The 22,751-nt window shown below is 54.8% G+C and overlaps 1 protein-coding gene and 1 long non-coding RNA gene across 3 annotated transcripts; one reads left to right on the forward strand and one right to left on the reverse strand.

Moving 5' to 3' along the window:
- Window positions 1-4,395: 4,395 nt before the first annotated feature.
- LOC112935872 (uncharacterized) lies at window positions 4,396-11,663 on the reverse strand. Its single transcript, XR_003238232.2, has 3 exons — window positions 11,484-11,663; window positions 10,723-10,847; window positions 4,396-6,795 (listed from the first exon to the last, which is right to left on the reverse strand). It is a non-coding gene; the product is annotated as an uncharacterized lncRNA (long non-coding RNA).
- A 618-nt stretch (window positions 11,664-12,281) lies between these two features.
- ARSA (arylsulfatase A) lies at window positions 12,282-17,642 on the forward strand. Of its 2 annotated transcripts, XR_011998003.1 has the most exons (10): window positions 12,285-12,922; window positions 13,026-13,266; window positions 13,347-13,565; window positions 13,637-13,806; window positions 14,074-14,198; window positions 14,293-14,420; window positions 14,632-14,734; window positions 14,834-15,193; window positions 16,680-16,847; window positions 17,172-17,642. XR_011998003.1 is itself a non-coding variant. In XM_026019743.2 (8 exons), the coding sequence occupies exons 1-8, from the start codon at window positions 12,705-12,707 to the stop codon at window positions 15,151-15,153; spliced, it is 1,524 nt and encodes a 507-aa protein (XP_025875528.1). In that variant the 5' UTR covers window positions 12,282-12,704; the 3' UTR covers window positions 15,154-15,235. The 2 variants fall into 2 exon arrangements, 1 of the variants encoding a protein (XP_025875528.1); XM_026019743.2 differs by lacking the exons at window positions 16,680-16,847; window positions 17,172-17,642 and having other exon boundaries at window positions 12,282-12,922; window positions 14,834-15,235.
- Window positions 17,643-22,751: the final 5,109 nt, after the last annotated feature.

Consider the following 22,751-nt stretch of genomic DNA (forward strand, 5'->3'; position numbering starts at 1 on the left):
GCATCTGCCTTTGGCCCAGGGCGTGATCCTGGAGACCCCGGATCGAATCCCACATCGGGCTCCCAGTGCATGGAGCCTGCTTCTCCCTCTGCCTTTGCTCTGCCTCTCTCTCTCTGTGTGTGTGTGACTATCATAAATACATTAAAAATTTAAAAAAAAAAGACTTTATAAAAAAAAAAGAGAGAGAGAGACACAGAAAGAGAGAGGCAGGGACACGGGCAGAGGGAGAAGCAGGCTCCATGCAGGGACTTGACCCCAGGACTCTGGGATCATGCCCTGAGCCAAAGGGAGACATTCAACCACAAAGCCATCCAGAGGCCCCTCAAATTTTTTTTGTTGTGGTAAAATACATATACCATTTTCGCCAGTCTTAAGTGTATAGTTCAGTAGCATTAAGTACATTTACATTATTGTGCCATCTCCTCCATCTATCCAGCTCCAGAACTTTTTCATAATCCCACATGGAAGCTGTGCCCATTATGCAATAACTCTCCATTCCCCTCTCCCCAGCTCCTGGGCCCACTATTCTGTCCTCTGTCTCTGTGGATCTTAATGCTTTAGAATCTTCTCAGCACCATTTTTTAAAAGACTTTCCTGTTCCACTGAATTAATTGCCTTTGTTGAAAATCAGTTGATCACATATATGAGGATCTATTCCTGGTGGTTTTATTCTTTTCCTTCAATCTACACTTATACTTTCAGTTATACCAGATTGTCTTAATTTCTATAAAGCCTTGAAATCAAGTAGTATAAGCCCCACAACTTTGTTTTTTGTAATCTTTTTGGCTATTGTAGGTCATTTTCATTTCTAAATAAATTTTAGAATCGGCTTGTCAATTTTTTTAAATTTTTTTAAACGTGATGGAAATTATATTGGTATCGAATTATCTCTATAAATATATCTAGAAAGAATGGATTCTTAATGATATTAAATTATCCAGTGTGTGAACATGGTAAACCCTTTATTTATTTTGGTCTCAGCAAGGCTTAGACATTTTCAGTGTAGAATGCTTACACATTTTTGTTAAATTTATTCCTAAGAATTTTGTTATTTCACATTATTGCAAATGAAAATTGTTTTATTTTTATTTTTAGAATGTTTTTAAAGATTTTACTTATTTATTCATGAGAGACACAGAGAGAGAGAAAGAGAGGCAGAGACACAGGCAGAGGGAGGAGCAAGCCCCATGCAGGGAGCCCAACGTGGGACTCCATCCCGGGTCTCCAGGATCAGATCCTGGCCTGAAGGTGGCACTAAACCACTGAGCCACCCGGGCTGCCCTATTTTTAGAATTTTAAATTATTTTTTAACATGCAGTGTTCTATTACTTTCATGTACATGATATAGTGATTCAACAATTCCATACGTTACTCAACGCTCATTGTAATAAGTGTCCTCTTAATCCCCTTCACCAATTTCATCCATCCTCCTACATCCCTCCCTTCTGGAACCCTCAGTTTGTCCTCTATAGTTTGAATACTGTTTTTGTGTCGGTCTCTTTTTTCTTTGTTCATTTGTTTTGTTTCTAATTTCATTTTATAACTGTTTGTTGCTATTATTGACAAATACAATGAATTTTTGTATATAAACTTTGTAGCCTGTAAACTTATTAAATTCACTTAACACTAGTAGCATTTTTATAGGTTCTTTAGGATTTTCTATATAAACAATCAGGTCATCAGCAAATAGCAAAATACTTTCTCTTTTTTAATTTTCATGGTTTTTTTTTTTCTTGCCTTATTGCAATGGCTAGGACCACCAATACAGTGTCATATAGAAATGGTAAGAGTAAGCAGCCTGGCTTTGCTCTCAGTCATAGGAGTAAAACATTTATTTCACCATTAAGTATGATGTTATCTGAAGGATTTTTTTGTAGATGGCCTTTTTCAGATTTAGAAGGTCCTCTTTTAGTTGTAATCTATAGAGAGTTTTTCATCATGAACAGATGTCTGACCTTTTTTTTTTTTTTAAGATTTTGTTTATTCACAAAGACACAGAGAGAGAGAGAGGCATAGACACAGGCAGAGGGAGAAGCAGGCTCCCTACAGGAAGCGTGGGACTCGACCCTGGGTCTCCAGGATCACACCCCAGGCTGCAGGTGGCACCAAACCGCTGCGCCACCGGGGCTGCCTGATGTCTGACCTTCTTCAGGAACTTTTTTGAAACCTTACTCAATGATTCTGCTTTATCTCATTGGCCAGAACTGGGTTTGGCTGCAAGTGAGATTAGGAAATGAAGTTCTTTCTTAGGTAAACACATTACTGCCCTCCATCAAAATCAGGGCTCTGTTAATGAGGAAGAAACCATGATGGATATTAGAATAGGCAGAATCTAGAATAGAATTTGTCACCTTGCATATACAATTCTATATTAACAGTTAATTACATTCCACATTTTGAACTTACTATTCTATTGTCATCTGGGGTCTACTGCTGACATTGGAATAAATGATGTTTTGGGATCCCAGGGTGGCTCAGTGGTTTAGCACCTGCCTTCAGCCCAGGGCATGATCCCAGAGTCCCAAGATCGGGTCCCACGTTGGGCTCCTTGCATGGAGTCTGCTTCTCCTTCTGCCTGTGTCTCTGCTTCTCTCTCTGTGTGTCTCTTATAAATAAATAAGTAATCTTTTTAAAGAAGAAAGAAATGATATTTTAAGTTGTTATTCTTTCTGTAGATAATTTGTTCTTTCTGGATGCTATTAAGATCCTATTGTCTTTAATATGATTCAATTTCAATTTATGTGTAGATGTTGTTTTAGTTTTAGTTGTCCTATTTAGTATTTGTTATGATTCCTGAGTCTTAAGGCTTATGTCTTTCATCAAATCTGGAACGTCTCTGCTACTATCTTTTTAAGTGTTATATCTCCTCAGTATCCTCTATAAAAATATGTTAGATCTCGTGGATGAACCTTGAAAACATTATGTGAAGTGAAATAAGCCATTCATAAAAGTACAAACATGTGATCTACTTGCATGAGGTATCTCGATTAGGCAAACTCATAGAAACAGAAAGCAGAATAGAAGTTACCAGGGGAAAAAAAAAAAAAAAAGTTACCAGGGGCTCGGGTTGGAGAGAATAGGTAGCTATTTTTTTAATGGGTACAGAGTTTCTGTTTTGTGTGATGAAAAAGTTCTGGAAATGGATAACAGTAATGGTTCCAGAACATTGTGAATATATTTAATGAAATTGTAAGGTGTGAAATTTTTTAAAGATTCAAAAAGTTTTAAATATGTTAGACCCTTTCATTCTAAAACATTCTCAGGCAGCCCGGGTGGCTCAGCGGTTGAGCGCCACCTGCGGCCCAGGGCCTGGTCCTGGAGACTGGGGATCAAGTCCCCAGTTGGGCTCCCTGCGTGGGGTCTGCTTCTCCCTCTGCCTGTGTCTCTCTCTCTCTCCCCCCGTATCTCTCATAAATAAATAAAACCTTTTTTAATTTTTACTTATTTTATGATAGACACAGAGAAAGGCAGAGACACAGGTGGAGGGAGAAGCAGGCTCCATGCCAGGAGCCCGACACGGGACTCAATCCTGGGACTCCAGGATCACGCCCCAGGATCTGGAGCTGAAGGCGGATGCTCAACCACTGAGCCCCCCAGGCGTCCCTCCTGTTCACATTTGCGTCTTTTATCTCTGTGACCATTTTTAGGATACTTATATGGTTTGTGATTTTAGATTGTGATCTCATGTTTGGCTAATCCAATCTGTGAGAACCTGGAGAGACTGAGTTGAGACTGAGCTCCTTCAGAGCATTTGCACTTGCTCCTGCTAGGTGCCCCAATGCTGCCAACCTACAACCACTTCAACTCAATTCCAAACCACCCAGATAGCATATATTTAAAACCCACCTGTTTGAAGAGAAACTATCTTTATGAATTCTGAGGGTTTAATTTTCATCTTGTGGTGAAATCGTTACAAAATCTTTTATTTCTCTTTTATGAAAAGCAGATTTTTTTCTAGTCTTTCTAACCTATTACTGAAGTTATAGGCCTTTAAAAGTCCTGAGAATGTTCCTGATATCATGCTTTCTTGCCTTCTTACTTTTAGTTTCCTCTTCATTTAGTGTCTCTGGGGCTATCTCTTGCTTTCTTTCAAGCTCAGCTATATACATTTAAAAGAATGCTTATTATATTTTAGTGAATATTTCCAAGTGTCTTGCATTAGATTATGTTGTTGGAAAGGTTTTCTTTTTATTTTTTCTAATTTTTGTGAAGTAATCTCTACACCTAATGTGAGGCTTGAACTCAACCCTGAGATCAAGAGGTGCATGCTTTACCGACTGAGCCAGGCACCCCAGAAATGCTTTTCATATTCAATCATAGCAGTCAGCACATATATGTGCTTAATGATTGTTTGCTAGACAGATGTTAAATAAATGCAGAAATAACAGAAGGACATTCTACATTTTAAAATGTTTATTATGGGCCCATACACACACAAACACACACCAAAATAGGAGACACTAGGAATATAGTAGTGTACAAATGGGTCCCACCTCGTCATCTATGTCCTCTCATTCACTTGGGACTTTGGTGTCTTTTTTTTTTTTTTTAAGTAGGCTCTATGCCCAAGTCAGAGCCCAACTCAGGGCTTGAACTCATGAGAACAAGACCTGAACTGAAATCAAGAGTTGGACACTTAAACGACTAGCCACCCAGGCACCCGGGACTTTGGCATCCTGATGACAGATTGTTTGCTCACCTCAAGTTCTGACATTTCCTATGTCCCTCCAAGTGATCCCTCACACACTGGCCTCACAGTTCCCCAACCTCTCATCTCACTGACTGCAAAAGCTAGAATTTGGATACAGATTACAGACTCATGTTTGGCTAATTTGAACAGAAAGGGATTTAATACACTGGAATTAGTGCCTACAACGTCATTGGAAGGACTGAAAGAGAAGCATCTAGTCTGAGCTTCTAAGAATGCCCCCCCCCCGCCCCGTAACTCCATAGAAGTGGTCCCCTAGGGGGTTACTCTTTGTGCCACAGTTGACAAACTGAGGTGAAGGAAAGCTGGTGCCCAACTGCTGACTCCAATTGACCACATTCTCAACCCCTTTTGTATGTAGGTAGGGCCATGTCAGAGTTCTGGAACTGATATGTGCTGCTCTAGGTCTGACCCATAGATGCCTCCTGCTCACGCCTGCACGCTTTCCCTTCAGCCTTCTGCTTGCTGGATGTCAGCATCCAGGATGTTGAAAATCCACATGTTGAAAATGGCAGCACTTCCTTTGCTCTGGTCCCTAAATGACTACGCAGAGCAGAGAGCCCACCCACCATCCCTGCCAATGTTGCAAACTGGACTTTGTGTAAACAAGAAACCATGGGTTGTATTAAGTCCCTGAGATTTTGGGATTTAGCTGTCAAAGCAGCTGGTGTTTCCTCAAATGATATAAGAGGGGAGCTCTAGAGGCCTCACTGTGCTTCCTGCCTTGGACGTCGTCGCCTGGACGAGCAAGGGGTGTTGCGCTGGCTGCTCAGTACACCTCAACAACTGGGGAAGTTAACACAATGTAGATTCACAAACCCACCGTGTCCGCTGTGAGAGGGACTGTGGCCCAGAAGGCGTATCTCACCTGACTTCCCAGGCCTCCTGCTGGTCACTGGACTATAGAGGCATGAGAATGGGAAATGGCTTTCACTCAGAACCAAGTGCCCAGCAATCCCCCCCGAAAGCCTCAAGTGTCCCTCCCCTCCCCGCTCCCCACTGAATAGCAATCCTAGCAAAAAGCTGCACCTCCTGGCAGGGGAGGCCATGGGCAAGACTTAGCGTGGCCTTGAGTGTTTCCTCCAGGTCTCTCCCTCTGGCAGAGGGCTCCGGCTCTGTGAATGACTCATGTCCAGGAATTGGGAGAGGAGCTGGAGTGACTTTCCTGTGTTGTGAGTCAAGTCCGGGCCAGTTCCTGAGACCCAGGGTCTTTCCACCACCGCCCAAGCCTCTGCTGGCACTGCCTTCTGTTTGTGTCCTGGAGGGTGACTTCATGGCCCATGGTCTCTGAGTCCACACCAATGTGTTCGACCATATGATGACCACACCTGCCCGGCCACAGGGCCCCTGCCACCCCATTATCTCCTCCCTTTGTCTCCTCTCCGCCCTCCAGCTGCCAGCTCCCCCAGAGCCTTTCAGGGGTGTTGCCGTCGCCCTCCCTACTCCAAACTACACCCTTTACATTTTGGTGAGGGGACATCTCAGAGGACATTTGGGGACAATGAGCAGGTCAAGCAGAATACCTTCCTGTCTCAGTCTTTCAACATCTTTTTCTCCACTGCTAAAAAGAAACAAGCTCCAAAATGGAGTCACTTTTGCTAAGCACCGGCAACACTTAGCACCTAACCTAAGGACAGTCTCAGCCTCTCCCGGCAGTGGAACTTCAAGCCAGCGAATCTAGACTCTCCTGGTCACCACAGTTAGGTTATGAGCATGATAAGCCCCCGGCCTCCCCTAAGGGAAGTGGCCTTGCCTGAAGCAATCCACCCCTCTAGCTGCCTTGTCCCCCTATCGTCTGCCCCTAAAGCCCTTCCAGGTGTGCAGCTCCTTGGAGGCCCCTTCTTGCTGGAGGAGATGCCAGCGGATCCAAGAGTCACTGAATAAAACGAATTTGATCTTTACATTTATTCAGTTGAATTCCGTTTTCCATCGCCATTAAACCGAGGAGTCTTCCGCGCCTCAGCGTCATCACCCGGGCTGTAATTGAGCCCTGGTCTCAATTACTCGGGGGCAGTCACCGCCACCCCGGCCCTCGGGTCCGTTCCACTGATGTGGGGCCGTCTTCCTCCAGTCCGTTCCTCAGGACCCTGCCGAGGGGGTATGCAAAACGGTGCGATCATTTTGGCATCCACGTCTTCTCTTCTGTGTTTACATGAAGTTGCCCCTGTCCTGCCCAGGAAGGCTGGACTACGACCCTATGACCCCCGAGGAATTTACCATGCAGCCTCCTCTGCCTCAAGCCCCGGGGGCCCAGGCGGGATGGCTCCCCAGGCCTGCACCAGGCTCTGGGGGTGGGGGGCGGCTGCCACACACATGGGGGCCAGAGTCCGCTGCTGCACACCAGGTCTCCGTGAAGCACCGTGTAGGAGGAACTGTCCCGCACCCGGTCTGGGTAGAGCGTCAGACATCAGCATTCCTCGTGGGTGAACTTTAATGACAGAACAATGTCTGGGGACCCCGTCACCTGCCCAGCTGAGTGTCATTCACAGGTAAGGGATCTGTAGCCAGAGGCTGACAGGGATCCGCCTGCTGCATCTGTGAGGTGCTCCCTCAGGGGCTCTCCCCTTGCAGGCAAGACTGAGTAAAACCTGACAACCTGACCCTGCTTGTAACTCAACAGACAAGCTGTCCTCATCTCTCCACCTTGTTGTCAAGCTATCTTCCCTAGCGCCCTGTGGAGGATCCAGGGTGTCTGGAAGTCCTCGTGCTCCTGGCCCGGCACCACCCTAGGACGACATAATGGTGAGAAGAGTAATACAGACTTGCCACATGCCAGCTGAGGCTAAGGCTTGCTTACGTCAACTAGCTTATGCCCCCCGCCAACAGAGCCCGAGGGCAGCGGCTCACAACTGGGCAGAGGCGGGAGAAGGAGCTCAGACACCAGGGAAGGCCTCACTGGGAAAGTGACATCCCAATGGACCTGAAGGAGGTAGGGAATGAGCCAGGCTGATCTAAGGTCAAGGGTTTCCGATAGAGAACAGCAAGCTCAGAGGCCTGAAGCTAGAGGATATCTACAGATTGGCAGTGGGGCGGGGGGGGGGGGGGGGCAGAGGGACAGGGCCACAGAGAGCCACACTGCTGCACACCAGCCCCAGCACTCCTTGGCACCCTGTCTCTGGGAGCCCTCCCGTTCCCCTCTCCACCCCATGGATGCCATGTGAGCCTCCCAGTCAGCACCCTCTTAAAGAATCATTCACAATGCTTGTTAAAACGGGAAGGCAGTTGGTGGGACTGCAAGCTAGTGCAGCCACTCTGGAAAACAGTGTGGAGGGTCCTCAAAATGTTAAAAATAGGGCTACCCTAGGATCCATTAATTCCACTACTGGATTTACCCAAGGAATACAAAAGCCCTAATTCAAAAACATATATGCACCCCTATGTTTATAGCAGCATTACCTACAATAGCCAAATTATGGAAGCAGCTCAAGTGTCCATCGACTGATGAATGGATAAAGGAGACGTGGTGTGTGTGTGTATATACACATAATGGAATATTATTCAGTCACCAAAAAGAATGAAATCTCGGAACGCCTGGGTGGCTCAGCAGTTGAGCCTCTGCCTTCGGTTCAGGGCGTGATCCTGGAGTCCCGGGATCGAGTCCCACATCAAGTTCCCTGCGTGGAGCCTGCTTCTCCCTCTGCCTGTGTCTCTGCCTCTCTCTGTGTGTCTCTCACGAATAAATGGATAAAATCTTTTTAAAAAAGGAATGAAATCTTACCATTTGCAGCAACATGGATGGAGCTAGATATTATAATGCTAAATGAAATAAGTCAGAGAAAGACAAGTATCATATGATTTCACTCATATGTAGAATTTAAGAAACAAAGCAAACAAACAAAAAGAGACAAACCAAGAAATAGACTCCTAACTAGAGAGAACAACCAAGTGGTTACCAGAGGGGATGGGGGTGAAATAGATGACGGAGGTTAAGAGGGCAGTTACCACGATGGGCAGTGAGTGATGGATGGGACTGCTGGACTACAATATTGGACTGAGACTAATATAACACTGTGTCAACTACCTGGAATTTTTTTAAAAGAATACATTTAACCAGTTAAACACAACAGGCACACTTAATTCAGGACCATCACAGTAGGTACACATACCACTGTGATGGAATTTTACAGTGGCGGCTCAATTCTGATTGCAGCACAGGCAAGTAGGAATTCATAGTGATACAGTTCAGAACACACTACCCCAAAATATGACACCTTGCATCCTGAGTCTGTTTTTTTATTTTTTTTTAAGATTTCATTTATTTATTCATGAGAGACACACACACAGAGAGAGAGGCAGAGACACAGGCAGAGGGAGAAGCAAGCTCCAGGCAGGGAGCCCGACGTGGGACTAGATCCCTGGACTCCAGGATCACGCCCTGGACTGAAGGCGGCGCTAAACCACCGAGCCCCCCAGGCGTCCCGTCCTGAGTGTCCTGAGTATGTTAAGCTGACATAGTTTGAAGCAACAGCAGCAGCAGGAAGGCCATTCTGACCTCCGCTGCCCGTGTCCCCTGAAACAGGCCATGAACCCCCCTGTGAGAGGTACTCCCCCTATCCCCAGAGAACAGGAGCGCTCTTATGCCAAAGACAAAGGAAAGGATCCCAACACACTGGCCTTGCTGAGCTTCCCCCATCTACCACACTAACCCTCAGACTCCTTAACCTGCCATATTCTCCTGCAGCTGTCCAGGAGCCACCAAACCTAGAACAAGATACTCAAGTTTAACAGATTCTTTGGGTCATTTCCTTATGAAGTCTCCCATGTCAAGGAAACCTTATAAAATTAAATAAATGTGTGGGCTTTCTCCTGTTCATCTGTCTTTGTCAGTTTAGTTTCCAGACCCAGCGAGGGATCCTATGAGGGTCAAGGAAACCTTGACCTACAACAGCTAAGGAGCAGGTGGGGGTCAGTGTAAAAAAACAACTTTTTCACTAAAAACATCAGGGGTAAGGGGGGTTCTGGCTAGACCAACCCACCAGGATTCTGGCCAAAGACAGACCAGGTGATCAGATGTCAGCTTGCGGGGGCGGGGATCAAGACCCTGATCAGAGTGACCCTGGGTGGCTGTTGACTGAGGGTTGAGCAGCTGCCTTCAGCTCAGGTCAAGATCCTGGGGTCCTAGGATCCATGGTTTGGGCTCCCTGCTCAGAGGGGAGCCTGCTTCTCTCTCTGCTCCTACGTCCCCCCCCCCCCCCCCGAACACACACACTCTCTCGGGCTATCACATAGATAAAATCTTGAAAAAAAATTAAAACAACCTAATCAGATATCAAGGGTGGAGCGTTCTTGCTAACACTGAGATTTACAAGGAAGTGCACAGATGGGCCCAGGAAAAGGTTCAGAAGACGGACTAAAGTTTGGTCAAGCAAACCAAACCTCCCTCTCTAGGTGGAGACATGCACCTACCAGCCTGCCACGTGGGAACTGGGACCAATCCACCAGGTCAGGGTGGCTGTGGGGGAGGAAATACCACCTGGTGGACCAGGTTGAGGTCTAGCAGTTCCTGAGGGCAAGGAGGGAGGAACTGGGGGCCTGCACAGATGGCTTCTGACATCCTGGGCCCCCACATCAGCCAGCCCCAGAACTGCTGCAGAATTCTCCCCCGTGGGCTGGGCGTTCTCACTGAAGCCACTCACCCACCCCACCCACCCCACGCAGGCCCAGGAGACACAGGCCTCTCATGCCTTGTCCTAGGTACAGAAGCACAAGACCAGCACCACTCATTGCAAGGCCCCCCTCTCCTAACTGTGGGCGTCAGTTCCAAATTAGCAATGTCCCAGGCGTCCAGAGCCACATCATGCACGCTGGCAGGCTGCCTCCCATCAGGGCTCTATCCCAAGCTGACCCTCCTGCCAGCTCCTGCAGCAGTGCCAAAAAAGAACTCATATCTCCAAAAGACTCAGACGCCTGCAGAGGCTTGGCTTTGAACAAACATAGCTGGCAGCACACAGACCTTCCCCCTACCTAGAGGTCAGGGCTGGGCTGGCTCCGCTGGCCAGCCCGTGTGCACACACCTGAGGGGCCTTCAGGAACCGCAGGGGAAGATGCCAGCCATTTGCATAACATTACAACCCCAGGCAGGCTCTTCCCGAGAATCAGGGCAGGTCCTCTGCCGCCTGGGGTAGTTTCCAGCTCGCCGCTGAAAGGGAAGAAAGTGCTTTTGGTTGACTCCTTTTAAACTCCAATTCACAGCGCCGACCAGCTGTGATAGCTCCAATTACAGGTTCAAAGATTTCTGGGCCATGGAAAAACTTCCTGTTCTGGCCACTCAACCCCATCCCACTCCCACGCAAAGGCCCAGAAACCACCCTGGGATAAGACACCAAGGGGATAGGTTGCCAAACTGGCCCCTTCCTGTCCTCACAAGGTCAGCAGCTAGCCTTAACCCCAACCCCCAGGCCAGCCCGATTCCCGAGAGTTCCCGCCCTGCCAGTTTTGCTCCTCCACACTCCCCCATGTCTTGAGCCTTCCTGTTTCATCAGGAAAGTGCCAGCTCCCCAGCCAGGGCTGGACTTCAGTGGACCCGTGTCTTGGTCCCCCACTGCAGTCCCCAGAGGACATGTGCTGCGCGGTCCACTCTGAGCCCTGCTCCACCGTCAGCAGCCACGGAAAGCCTCCCCAACCGGGAACCCAGGTCCTGATCTTCCTGAGGTCAGAGTCCCAGAGGGATGCCCTGAGTTTGTGAGGGAAACAGGCCAGAAAGCGGTCCTGGAGAGTTTCCTGGGGCGGTGGGAGCTGCCCTGGGGGAGCTGCGGCTGGGGGCCCCGTTACCCACCTAGCCATCCTCTGGCCACTCCATCCCTTTGAGGCAGCTAAACCAACGGGGGCCAGACAGGTGAAGCCCGGTCTGCAAGGTCACCGGTGCTGCAGCTCTGGCCCTAGTGTGACCCCGGGCAGGTCAGAGCCCAGGTACCAGATGCACACCCCAAACCGTACGCGCACTACACACACACACACAGACGCGTGCACGGAAAGGGTCTGAAAGAGTTTGCTGTCTCGCGTTTCAAGAAAAGCACCGGAAGTAACGTTGAGCAAAGAGCCCGCGGTCGGTGGACACCGCGGCCTTCGCTCCGCGTGGCTCATCCAGGATGCCCAAGGCACCCCGCCCCCTCCCCGCACTCAGGTCCTTTCGTAAAGGACCCCGAGTCTCCCAGCCCCCGAGGTCGGAGGCCCCGCCCTGCCCGCCCCTCCAACGGCCCAGGGGTGCGAAGCGGGCCCGGGCGCGCGCCCCTCAACCCAGCGCCCAACCCCGCCCCAGGCCGCGTGAGAGTAGGCCCCACCCCCGACGAGGCCCCGCTCCAACGAGGCCCGCCCGGCCTGCCGCGCGCGGAGGGTCACGGGACCGCGGGGCGGGGCGGAGAGGGGGACGGGACGGGGCGGGGCCGGCCGCGCGCCCCGCAACCCCGAGCCCAACCCCGAGCCCAGCCCCGAGCCCAGCCCCGCCCCATGCCGCGTGCGAGCAAGCCCGCCCCCAACGAGGCCCCGCCTCCAACGAGGCCCCGCCCCAACGAGGGCCCGCCCGGGCTGCGCGCGCGGAGGGTCACGGGACCGCGGGGCGGGGCGGGGCGGAGTCGGGGGCGGGGCGGGCCGAGGCGGAAGCGCCCACGGGGCCCCTGCGGTCCGCGGTTCGCGGTCCCGTCCCGCCCCTGCTCCGCCCGGTACTGCCCTCGTCCCGCCGCGCGGGCCCCGGGGGTCAGCGTCATGTGACTCCTGCCCCCGACCTCGAGGCCGAGCCCCGGGGTTCTGTCCGGGCCGCGGCCTCCGGGTGCTGTTGGGGTCAGCGGTCCCCGGAAGCCCGCTGGGAGGCCGGGAGGGGGTTGTCGGGAGTATTCGGGTCGGGCCTCCAGGAGGGCGTCGTTCCCGGAGTCGGAATCCCGCAGAGGCGAGGCGTAGCGCCTGGGTCTGGGGCCCCGGGTGGGGCCGCGCCTGGGTCGGCCCGGGTGGGACTCGCTGCGGCCGGCTCGCCCTCCGTCCCAGGCCGCTGGCGCCGGGCGCCATGGGGCCGCTGTGGGCCCTCGCCCTGGCCTCGGCCGTCGGCCTGGCCGCCGCTGGGCCGCCGAACATCGTGCTGATCTTCGCCGATGACCTGGGCTACGGGGACCTGGGCTGCTACGGGCACCCCAGCTCCGCCACGCCCAACCTGGACCAGCTGGCCGCCGGGGGGCTGCGCTTCACCGACTTCTACGTGCCCACGTCCCTGTGCACGCCCTCCCGGTAAGCGGGTCGCTCCCTCGGCCGGGGGGGGGGGGGGGGGGGGGGGCGGGGGGCGCGTCCGCCCCCGGCCTCGTGTCGGTCTCAGCCTCGCCCGGTCCCGCAGGGCCGCGCTCCTGACCGGGCGGCTGCCGGTGCGGATGGGCCTGTACCCCGGCGTCCTGGAGCCCGGCTCCCGCGGGGGCCTGCCCCTGGAGGAGGTGACCCTGGCCGAGGTCCTGGCTGCCCGCGGCTACCTGACGGGGATCGCCGGCAAGTGGCACCTTGGGGTGGGGCCCGACGGGGCCTTCCTGCCCCCCCACCAGGGCTTCCACCGGTTCCTGGGCATCCCGTACTCGCACGACCAGGTAGGAGCCCGTGAGCCCCGGCCCCGCGACCGGCCAGGCCTGCCAGCAGCCCAGTCTCCTGAACGGAACCGCTCCGCCAGGGCCCTTGCCAGAACCTGACCTGCTTTCCGCCGTCCACCCCCTGTGATGGCAGCTGCGACCAGGGCCTGGTCCCCATCCCGCTGCTGGCCAACCTGTCCGTGGAGGCTCAGCCCCCCTGGCTGCCTGGACTCGAGGCCCGCTACGTGGCTTTCGCCCGTGACCTCATGGCTGATGCCCAGCGCCAGGGCCGCCCGTTTTTCCTGTACTACGCCTCCCACGTGAGTGCCCCTGGCCTGCTCCCTCCTGCCCTGCAGCCCTACCCAGTGCTAACCCCTGTCTCCGCCCACAGCACACCCACTACCCCCAGTTCGGGGGGCAGAGCTTCTCCGGGCGCTCAGGCCGAGGGCCGTTCGGGGACTCCCTGATGGAGCTGGATGCAGCTGTGGGGGCCCTGATGACAGCTGTGGGGGACCTGGGGCTGCTCGGAGAGACACTGGTCATCTTCACTGCAGACAATGGGTTTGCTGGCAGGGGGTGGGGAAGTGCTGGTGGGTCCCTCAGCAGCGGTCACTGGGGTCTCCCCATCCTGAGCACTGGCTGAGGACGTAGCGGGACACAGTTGTTTGAGGAGATGCTGGCTGTGTGCTGTGACCCACGGGGCACGCGGGAGGCGGGGGGCCACGAGTACATGGGGTGCTTGCTGGTTATTTTCATGCACCGCGTGTAACTGGGGCGGGGTCACCAGGGGTCCCCCTGAGCGTCACTGTTGGTCCCCTGTGCATCCAGGCCTGAGACGATGAGGATGTCCCATGGTGGCTGCTCTGGCCTTCTTCGTTGTGGAAAGGGAACCACCTTTGATGGGGGTGTCCGCGAGCCTGCCTTGGCCTTCTGGCCAGGCCACATTGCTCCTGGTCAGTCTCCAGGCCCTCTCCTCATGAACCCCCAGCCCCACCTCCCCAGTCCTGGTGGCAAATAGACTGATCACACACAGCCTTCTGCCTCCAGGTGTGACCCATGAGCTGGCCAGCTCCCTGGACCTGCTGCCCACGCTGGCGTCTCTGACCGGGGCCCCGCTGCCCAACGTCACCTTGGATGGTGTTGATCTCAGCCCCCTGCTGCTGGGCACAGGCAGGGTAGTGCTCACAACCCTGAGACCCTGGCTCTACCCCCCCACTCCACAGCTCCTCTGTTGACCCCAGCACCCAGGTGGTGCTGCCAGTGAGGTTTCGGGTGGGCAAGGAGCAGCTGCATGTCCAGGGCCTGACACAGGCTGATGGCTCTGGGTACATGCAGGTCAGTGCTGGGGGGCTCTGGCCACCCTGTGATCCCTGACTTTGCCCCCAGAGCCCCCGGCAGTCTCTCTTCTTCTATTCGGCCTACCCGGACGAGGTCCACGGGGTCTTTGCTGTGCGCAGTGGGAAGTACAAAGCTCACTTCTTCACCCAGGGTAATCTCCTCTCCCCCGCCCTGCTGATCCCCTGGTAGCCCCAGAGCCTGGCCCCTCCTGTCCTTCTTGCCCTTTGCAGAGACCTGCCCTCCTCCCCAGGCTCTCCCCACAGTGACACCACACCGGACCCTGCCTGCCACGCCTCCAGCCCTCTGACTGCCCATGAGCCCCCACTGCTCTTTGACTTGTCTGAGGACCCTGGTGAGAACTACAACCTCCTGGGAGGAATGGCTGAGGTCGCCCCAGAGGCACTGCAGGCGCTGAAGCAACTTCAGCTGCTCAAGGCCCAGTTTGACGCCACCGTGACCTTCAGCCCCAGCCAGATGGCCCGAGGCGAGGACCCTGCCCTGCAGATCTGCTGTCAGCCTGGCTGTACCCCCCGGCCATCCTGCTGCCACTGCCCTGAGCCCCAGGCCTGAGAGCACTGGCACGGGCCAGCCAGGCCCTCGCCCCACCCAGGCATGTACCTGAGAACGCTAATAACACCAGCTGGTACTCATAGGTGTGATATTGCATCTAATCTTTGTGATAACCCCGAGGTAGGTGCTGTTCTGCCTGCCTTACAAATGAGGAAACTGAGGCAGAGCAAGGTCATCGAGCCATCAGAGGTTGGCTGGGATAGGAACGCAGGCATCTTGTGATTGTATCGTGTCAGTGCAAGCTCGTTCCTGAGTGTGAGCATGTCCCTTCAAGGAGCCTAGGAGGTGCCCGAGTGCCAGGGGCAGGTCGCAGCAGGCACGAGGGACAGTGGGCAGCGGGCAGCGCCAGGGCTATCAGACACCTGTCTGAGGGCGGGAGATGATTTGCACGTTCCAGATGGGGGTAAGGGGAGATAAGCTCCTGAGGTACTCAGGCCCTGCCTCGGCCCCCGCTGAGGCTCCACATTTCCACCCCTCACACATGTTTCCTGTTTCCCGCCAGCGACACAGGCATAGCTCAGGTTTGGCTGCATCCCTGCTCAAAGCTCTGCAGGCTGCCCCCAGGATCAGAATTGAGCTCACACCCCCGAGGGGCCCTGTTCCCGCCGAGGCCTGCCTTCTCCCCGCCCAGCAGCCCTTGGTCCTCGGCACAATGGCCTGGCTGGCCTCTGCTGGGGTCCGTGTGCTCTGCCCCAGCTGCCCACCTGTGCCACAGAGCCACCTTGTGTGTGTGCTGAGGGCACGTCCACGGGTGCCCCCTGTGCTCGCTCAGCGCTGGCTCGATGGGAAGGGCACAGTCTGGGTGCTTGAGGCCCCAGCGTGGGCAGCCACCCACTGCCCTCATAGACCCCCACTGACCCAGTGTTGGGCAGAGGCCCATGGACTAGGAGCGCAGCCTCTCCCTGACCAGCAGAGCCAGTCACAGTCCAATCCAATTCTTAGTCCAAGAATGGCATGTGACCAAGAGTCCTGGTCAGTGAAGGATCGAGGCAGTCCCCCTTGACCCCTGGGTCCCCTCCAGCATCCTTCCTCTGGGGGCAGTGAGGACGGCACCGTGCTACCACTGCCCCAGCCAGCATCACGCAGCAGCCCCGCCAGCATCTCCAGGCCCCATCTGCAGAGCTCACAGTATAGTGAACCCTTCCTGTTTAAGCCGCTGCTAGTGGTTATCAGTTACCTTCTGCCAAAAGAGGTCTTGCTGGAAGGGGATGTGTGAATGAGATGTGTGGGGCCACGTGGGCGAGCAAGTGGTCTGGAGAGGGGGCCTGTGGCACCGACGCTGAGGCCCACCCCGTCTGCTCCCTGTGGCTCTCCCATCACTTCTCATCTGCCCTGGGGGCTGCACTGACCACGCCCAGGTCCTGCTGCATCTTGGAGCTCCCCCCCATAGGGCAGTGGCTTCTTGGGGACCCTTGCAGCCAGTGACGCTGGCAAAAGGAGGGCCCTTGTGCACCTGTGTGAGTGGAGGCCTGGCCCCAGATGAGCCAGGCATGACCTCCCCCTGCAGACTGCAGCTTCTCTTCCAGTGGGTCACACAGTCACCTCAAGAAGATTCCAGAGTGATGACTGAGGAACCGGAGCGGGCACGCCATCTGTGCATCCAAAGACCGACTGCCCAGCAAGAACCACACCCACGCTAACACCCATGCACAGCACCAGGCACAGGTGCTTCTCCAGGCCTGCTGCCCACCTGGGTAAGGTTTATTCACCACCCAGTGCTGAGCAGGCTGCTGGGGTGCAGATCACCAGAGGGGACCCATCCCTGTTCCCCCAGCACATCTGACCTACCAAGGGATAGGGGCTTCAACCCTGCGATCTTGGGGAATTCGGCACCATAGGCACCCCTTCCTCCTGAGTGGGGGCAGGGGCACATGGATGGTGCCCGAGAAGGGTCACTGGGGAACATGAGAGGCTGCAGATGTTCTGACTTGACTGAAGGGTGGAAACGTGAGACGCACGTATACATAGAGCAGTACGGCCACATGCTTATGTCGTCACCTGTGTATTTTCTTCTTCAGTAGAAACGAGAATTTCGCTGAGAAATACCACAGAGGAAGAGTGCGGGTCCTGTAAGAGCATAATTGTTGGGGAGGGCGGGGCTTCTCTGCTGGCTGAGATCTGAGGATGGTGTTGAAACCCACCCCCTTGCTCCCGTGGTTTGGAGAGAAGCAGACTCTCACCCTCTTACCCTACTTTTGGTTTTGCTGTGATGCTTTTGCAGGCAGACGTGCTTGTCTCTCATCCTTTCAGCTGCTCCTCATACATCACGTGTGTGTGTGTGCGCACACTTGCAAACATGCATGCAGGGCTGCCCAGGGGGCTCAGCGGTTTAGCGCCACCTTCGGCCCAGGGCCTGATCCTGGAGACCCAGGATCGAGTCCCATGTTGGGCTCCCTGTGTGGAGCCTGCTTCTACCTCTGCCTGTGTCTCTGCCTCTCTCTCTCTCTCTCTGTCACTCATGAATAAATAAATAAAATCTTTAAAAAAAATTTTTTTTAATGCGTGCATACGTGCAGAGACACGCATGTGAGCACATGGCACACGTACGTACGCACACATGTTCATGCGCACACTCGTCGTGGCCTGAAAGGCTGTCTGCAATGTCCCTGAACTTCCCTTTCCTCCCTGCTACTGTTGATTTAAAAAACTGCCCCTTATCCTGTGAGCTTAAGACTGGTCATTCCCCCACAGAGCCACCGCGTTGGGCCTCCCCTGCCCGGAGCCCAGCTGGGCTGCTTGGAGCTGGCTGCCAGCGCACTTCCCCTTAGGTGCGCTGGGGGGAGGAGGGATCCGGGGACATCTGCTCCCCTCCTCACCTCCCTGCTCACAGGCTGGCCTGTCCCCCAGGTGGCCAGAAGGGGGAGCAAAGGGGCCGTTTCCGCGGGATCCTCCTTAAACTGGCCTCTTCCCTGAGTTTCAAGTACTAGTTAGAGCCCCGCAGGCGATGCCCAGACATCCCGGGGAGCTGTGCCCTAACCTTCCTGCACCCGACAGTCTCTCAGGGGTCCCGTGTGTCCTGTCGCCTCCCTGACGCCAGGCTGGGGCAGGGCGGGCAGTAACGGAGGAGTGGTTCCTGTGTGTGACCCTTCCTCTGGGTGGTCATGGCCCACCCCCGCCACGGCAAGGAGGGGCAGCCTCAGGTGGTCTCAGGAGAAAGGGACCCGACGGAGAAAGAGGGGCCTGGGGTGCCACGGGAGCTGACCGGCCACCAGGGCCCTGGAGAGAGCTGTTGTGGGGCGGCCTGGCCCGGGATTCCACAGCGAGAGTGGAAACGTCTCCTCATCATCTTGCAAACCCTGGAACAACGTGGTGCCCCGGGGCCTGCCTCCCCAGGGAACCCCCATGCCCCTTGGGAACTGCAGTCCCCCTGCGGCCTGGAGGGAGGGCAGTCACCCTGGTGCCGGCCTTGGCCCAGACATGGGTCCCCAGGTGGTGACCCCTTGTCGTGCCTTCTTTCTACCCTGCAAGTCCCAACATCCTCCCAAGAAATTTCCCTGCGGTTACGTTATCCAGAGTCCGCTCCGCAGCCTGGTGGTGACCACACGCTAAGTGATAGAGAAGTACTAACCACACTGTCCTAATCCCAGCACACCTGGGCTGTCGGGAGGACGACTGGTCCCCTCCAGAGGGCCCGCGCGACGTGCTGGGTTTGGGGCAGGAGATGGAGGATCTCCCCTGGGGATCCACCTGTGCCACCTGCCACCCCACGGGAGGCTGTGCACGCTGGGGAGGGGCCGTGCCTGAGCAGCAGGACCTCCTCGTCCCCTGCTGCCACCCCGATTGGACGAGCCGCCCACCCTGGGATACCTCCCCGGGGGTCCCTCCCGGGGGTCCCCAAGGAAGGACTGGGCAGGAGCTTGCCCCATCCCTTCTGTGGATGCGAGTGCGGGGCGGCTGTCTCCCTCCACGGAACCCTCATGCAGGCGCCCCAACAGAGTGCAGGCAGGTCTGGATGAAGGCCAAGGGGGGTGCCCCCCACCCCGGGCAGAGGGCGGGGCTCTGTGGGGGCTCCAGGCGCCTGGCCATGTGCCTGCTCCGAATCTGCCCAAAGGAAATAACAAAGTAAATCAAAGTTCCTCCTCTTGCCATCCGCTGAAATGACGGCCGAGGCAGCTTTCAGGGTAAATGGTTGAATCTCTCCTCCGCCAAGCTCCGTGTACAAGGACCTCATTCGCAGGTCGGGAATTCCACAGAACATGACCTGGGCGGTGGGGTGGGCACACTCGGGGAGCTTCCATGCGACGCGCCAACGCCTGTCCACACGCACCTGACCCCTGCACAGGCCCCGCACCCCCGTGTCCACACCTGCACCAGGTGAGGCCAGCTCACAGCGGTGGTTTGGGGGCTGAGGAGCCAGGTCCCCTACTCTGCTCAGTGCCGAGGCGATGATCCCCAATACCACCTACTTCCCTGTCACCCGCATCCCAGGACGCCGGCCTTGGGTCCCTGCTTGCTGGGTGGAGGAGCGTCTTCCCACATGCTCCCTGGTCAGGAGAAGGTGAGAAACACTGCTCAGCACTGAAGGATCAGAAGGCCGGGGGCAGGTCTTCTGACCTTAGCTGTGGCTGGCCGGCGATCCCAGGAAGACCCGCTTCCTCCCTCTGCTCTCACCTGCCCGTGAGCTGCTCTGAGGGCGGACGCTACCCTTTTCATATGTGCCCAATATTTGCCCAATATGTGCCCTCACCCCCCACCCCCAGGGGCCAGAAGCCAGCAGGTAAATGTTCCTGCTTCACATCCTTCGGGCGATGGCTCAGGGAGGCCTTGAGTTTGGACTTGACACCGGCTTTCCTCCCCCCGCCCCCCGGGCCTCCCTCCTGCCTACACCTCACTGGGGCCTAAGACCAGCTGCGGGCCCCTGTGCCTTTGCTCCTCCTCCTGCCTGAACCTGAGCGAAGCTGGAAGGGACAGCAGTCCGCATGCAGTCCCAGGACCAGGCGCCCGGTCACAGGGCCACAGGGTCAGCTGTCCTCCAGCAGCTTCTAGCAGCCCAGCCAGCCTGGACCCCCCTCCTCGGCTAGTCGGACCCTGGGGTTTCCCTCAGGGCTGAACGCTTAATGTCACACCTATTACATTGCCACCCAGAGAGAATGGTGTTCTGCACACATAGGATCCAGAATCCAGTGTGTACGTGAGTTGGTTGTACCTTACTAAGTTTATTTTCAGGGCCGCCTGGGTGGCTCAGCCATGGAGCGTCTGCCTTCAGCTCAGAGCGTGACCCCCGAGTCCCGCCTCGGGCTCCCTGCATGGAGCCTGCTTCTCTCTCTGTGTTTCTCATGAATAAACAAAATATATTTTTTAAATTTATTTTCAGATCTGTTTTCGTCCTTTTTCTTGCTGCTCAAACATTTCTGAATCAGGAATTTGTGGGTCTGGGTTTCATAACTAGAGACTCACTGTGCAAAGACCGTCTTTCACTGCACAAAGCTCGTTGCATGGTGACCTCGGCTACTTTGCTTTAATCTTCTTGCCTTAAATTTTTCATTGGATCCCTCGATCTCTCTCTGGTCACAGACAAAATAAAATAAGAATCCATATATAGAAAGGGGGAAAAATAACCAAAATACCAGCAAGAGTTGTCTTTGAGTAAATATGAGGACTTTACCTTCCTTCTATTTTCTGCAGGTTCCAAGATTTCCATCATGACCATGAGCTCTTTATAACGGAAAAGTAATACTTTAAAATAGAGAAATTCTACTTTGTATAATGTTTTTAAGAGTGGTGATGAATACACACTTACCCGAGCACTGTGTTCAGCCTGCCTGGAGGGCAAGTTCACACATCCTTACATGAGTCCTAACAAGGGTACTTTTACTGTGGTCAGATTTTTTGTTTGTAATGAATATCTTTGCTTTTTTTTATTTTTGTTTTTTCCGTGGATGTTTCTATTTGCATTTACGGGTCTCTAATAAGCACCTATAATACTTTGGAAACAACGAAGACATGCTTGTGCAGGAATAAAGGGAAGAGAAGCAGGGACTCGCGTTCACTCTTTTTCAACACGTAGTTTCCAGCACAAGCTCTGCAGATTTATTTTCCCGTAATAGCATAACAAGTATTTTCCATATTACTTTTTCATATGTGCCCAATATTTCAATGAGGTACATATATACCTTTAGTTGGTCAAAATTTAGATGATTTTTATGCTTTCAATATTTTAAACAAGAATGTGCACAAAGGTTTTCATTTAGGGTGCTGCCCTGAGCCAGGTTTCCAGAAGTCAGAGTCCTGACATGAGAAGCCCGCTCCCTACACGGGCTCCAAGGGCTCAGCATGCGCGCCAAGCACTGTAGTGGCTCCAGGAGGAGAGGGCATCCGCCTCGCCCCTACTCGCCTAGACTCGTATTTCTCAGCCTCTGCCAGAGCAGGAGGCAGGAGAGACATCCCACCCAGCTCCAAGGCTCCGGGCCCTCCAGCACCCAGGAGGACAGGTCTCCCAGCAAACTAGACAGGACAGGGGTTGCCCATAGGAAGCTCAGAAATGGGGCGCAGGGGAGGGGGTGCTGAGAGGGGCAGGGACAGGGCAGTCTCGATAGGGAGCCACTGCAGAGGTTAAGATGGAGCATGCTGCCCAGGGTTCTGTTTAAAAATTCATCAGGTCACAGGTGCAGGTTGAGGTAGGGAGCCTGGAGGCTTCTGATGCTCAAAGGAGGAAATTCCAGGCCACGTGGAGGGGAGTGGGGGGCAGCCTTGGCGGTGACGATGGGGGTGGAGGTGGCAGCAGTGTGGGTCTAGTTCAGGCACCAGAGAAAGTAAATAAAGCATAACACCCAGAACATAGCTAACCAGGAGCAGGTGCGTAAATGCTCGTGGGAGTGGTGTGGCCGTGGCCCCCAAGCTGTCGCTGCGTCTACACCGCAGCCCTCTCACCAGGGTCCTTGCTGGCACTTGGCAAAGCACTGGCCCCTGTCTGGCTGCGGGAGGGGCCCTGGAGGCCCGCCGGAGCTGGTGGGCTAATGCCCGGTGCACGCAGGCCAGCTGAGTCGTCTGCTCGGAGAGCCCAGGATGGAGCGGCGACCCGGTCCGTGGGAGCTGAGCAATGGAAGCCGGGGCCCAGGGCGCAGGAGAGCTGCGTGGGAAGGGTCCCCCCAACAGGGAGCGGCTCCAGGGAAGGGACCAGCCCGGGGGACAGTTAATGACAGGGAGAACTGGCGAAGCTTGGAGGAGCTGGGGCGGGGCAGGGCACCCCAGCTGACCCAGGGCAGGAAGTGCAGGGAGCAGGTGGGGCCCAGGGACACGGCCCAGGCCTCTACCGCGCTCCCTGCCCGGGTGCGAGTCTCAGACGTGCACATCCAGGGCTCTGCCTCTTTCCAGCTCGAATCCGTGGGGGAGTTTCCTCACACATTCTCTCTTCCTGATGGTGGGGTTGGACCGTCTGGGGGCAGCTCCACACGCGACGCATCTGCTGCAGGACCTGTGGGTGCACCTGCCGATGCCTGGGCCACACACCGACCGCCACGTGAGTGGAGACAGTAGCTTTAAGTTCATATGTAGGGAATCCGTCCTTCCCTTGGCTCACGCTTCAGAGCCTTCATCTTCTGCAGCACTGGGCTCCGCTTTGGGGGTGGGGGCACCCAGACCACCCTCAGGAAGGCCGG

The sequence above is a fragment of the Vulpes vulpes genome, chromosome 16, assembly GCF_048418805.1.
Source record: "Vulpes vulpes isolate BD-2025 chromosome 16, VulVul3, whole genome shotgun sequence".
Lineage (NCBI taxonomy): Eukaryota > Metazoa > Chordata > Mammalia > Carnivora > Canidae > Vulpes > Vulpes vulpes.

Coding starts and splice junctions, on each gene's coding strand:
- ARSA (XM_026019743.2), top strand. CDS start 12,705: ATGGGGCCGCTGTGGGCCCTCGCCCTGGCCTCGGCCGTCGGCCTGGCC. Junction 13,566..13,636: donor TCCTGTACTACGCCTCCCAC/GTGAGTGCCCCT, acceptor CTCCGCCCACAG/CACACCCACTACCCCCAGTT. Junction 14,421..14,631: donor TGCTGCTGGGCACAGGCAGG/GTAGTGCTCACA, acceptor CTTTGCCCCCAG/AGCCCCCGGCAGTCTCTCTT.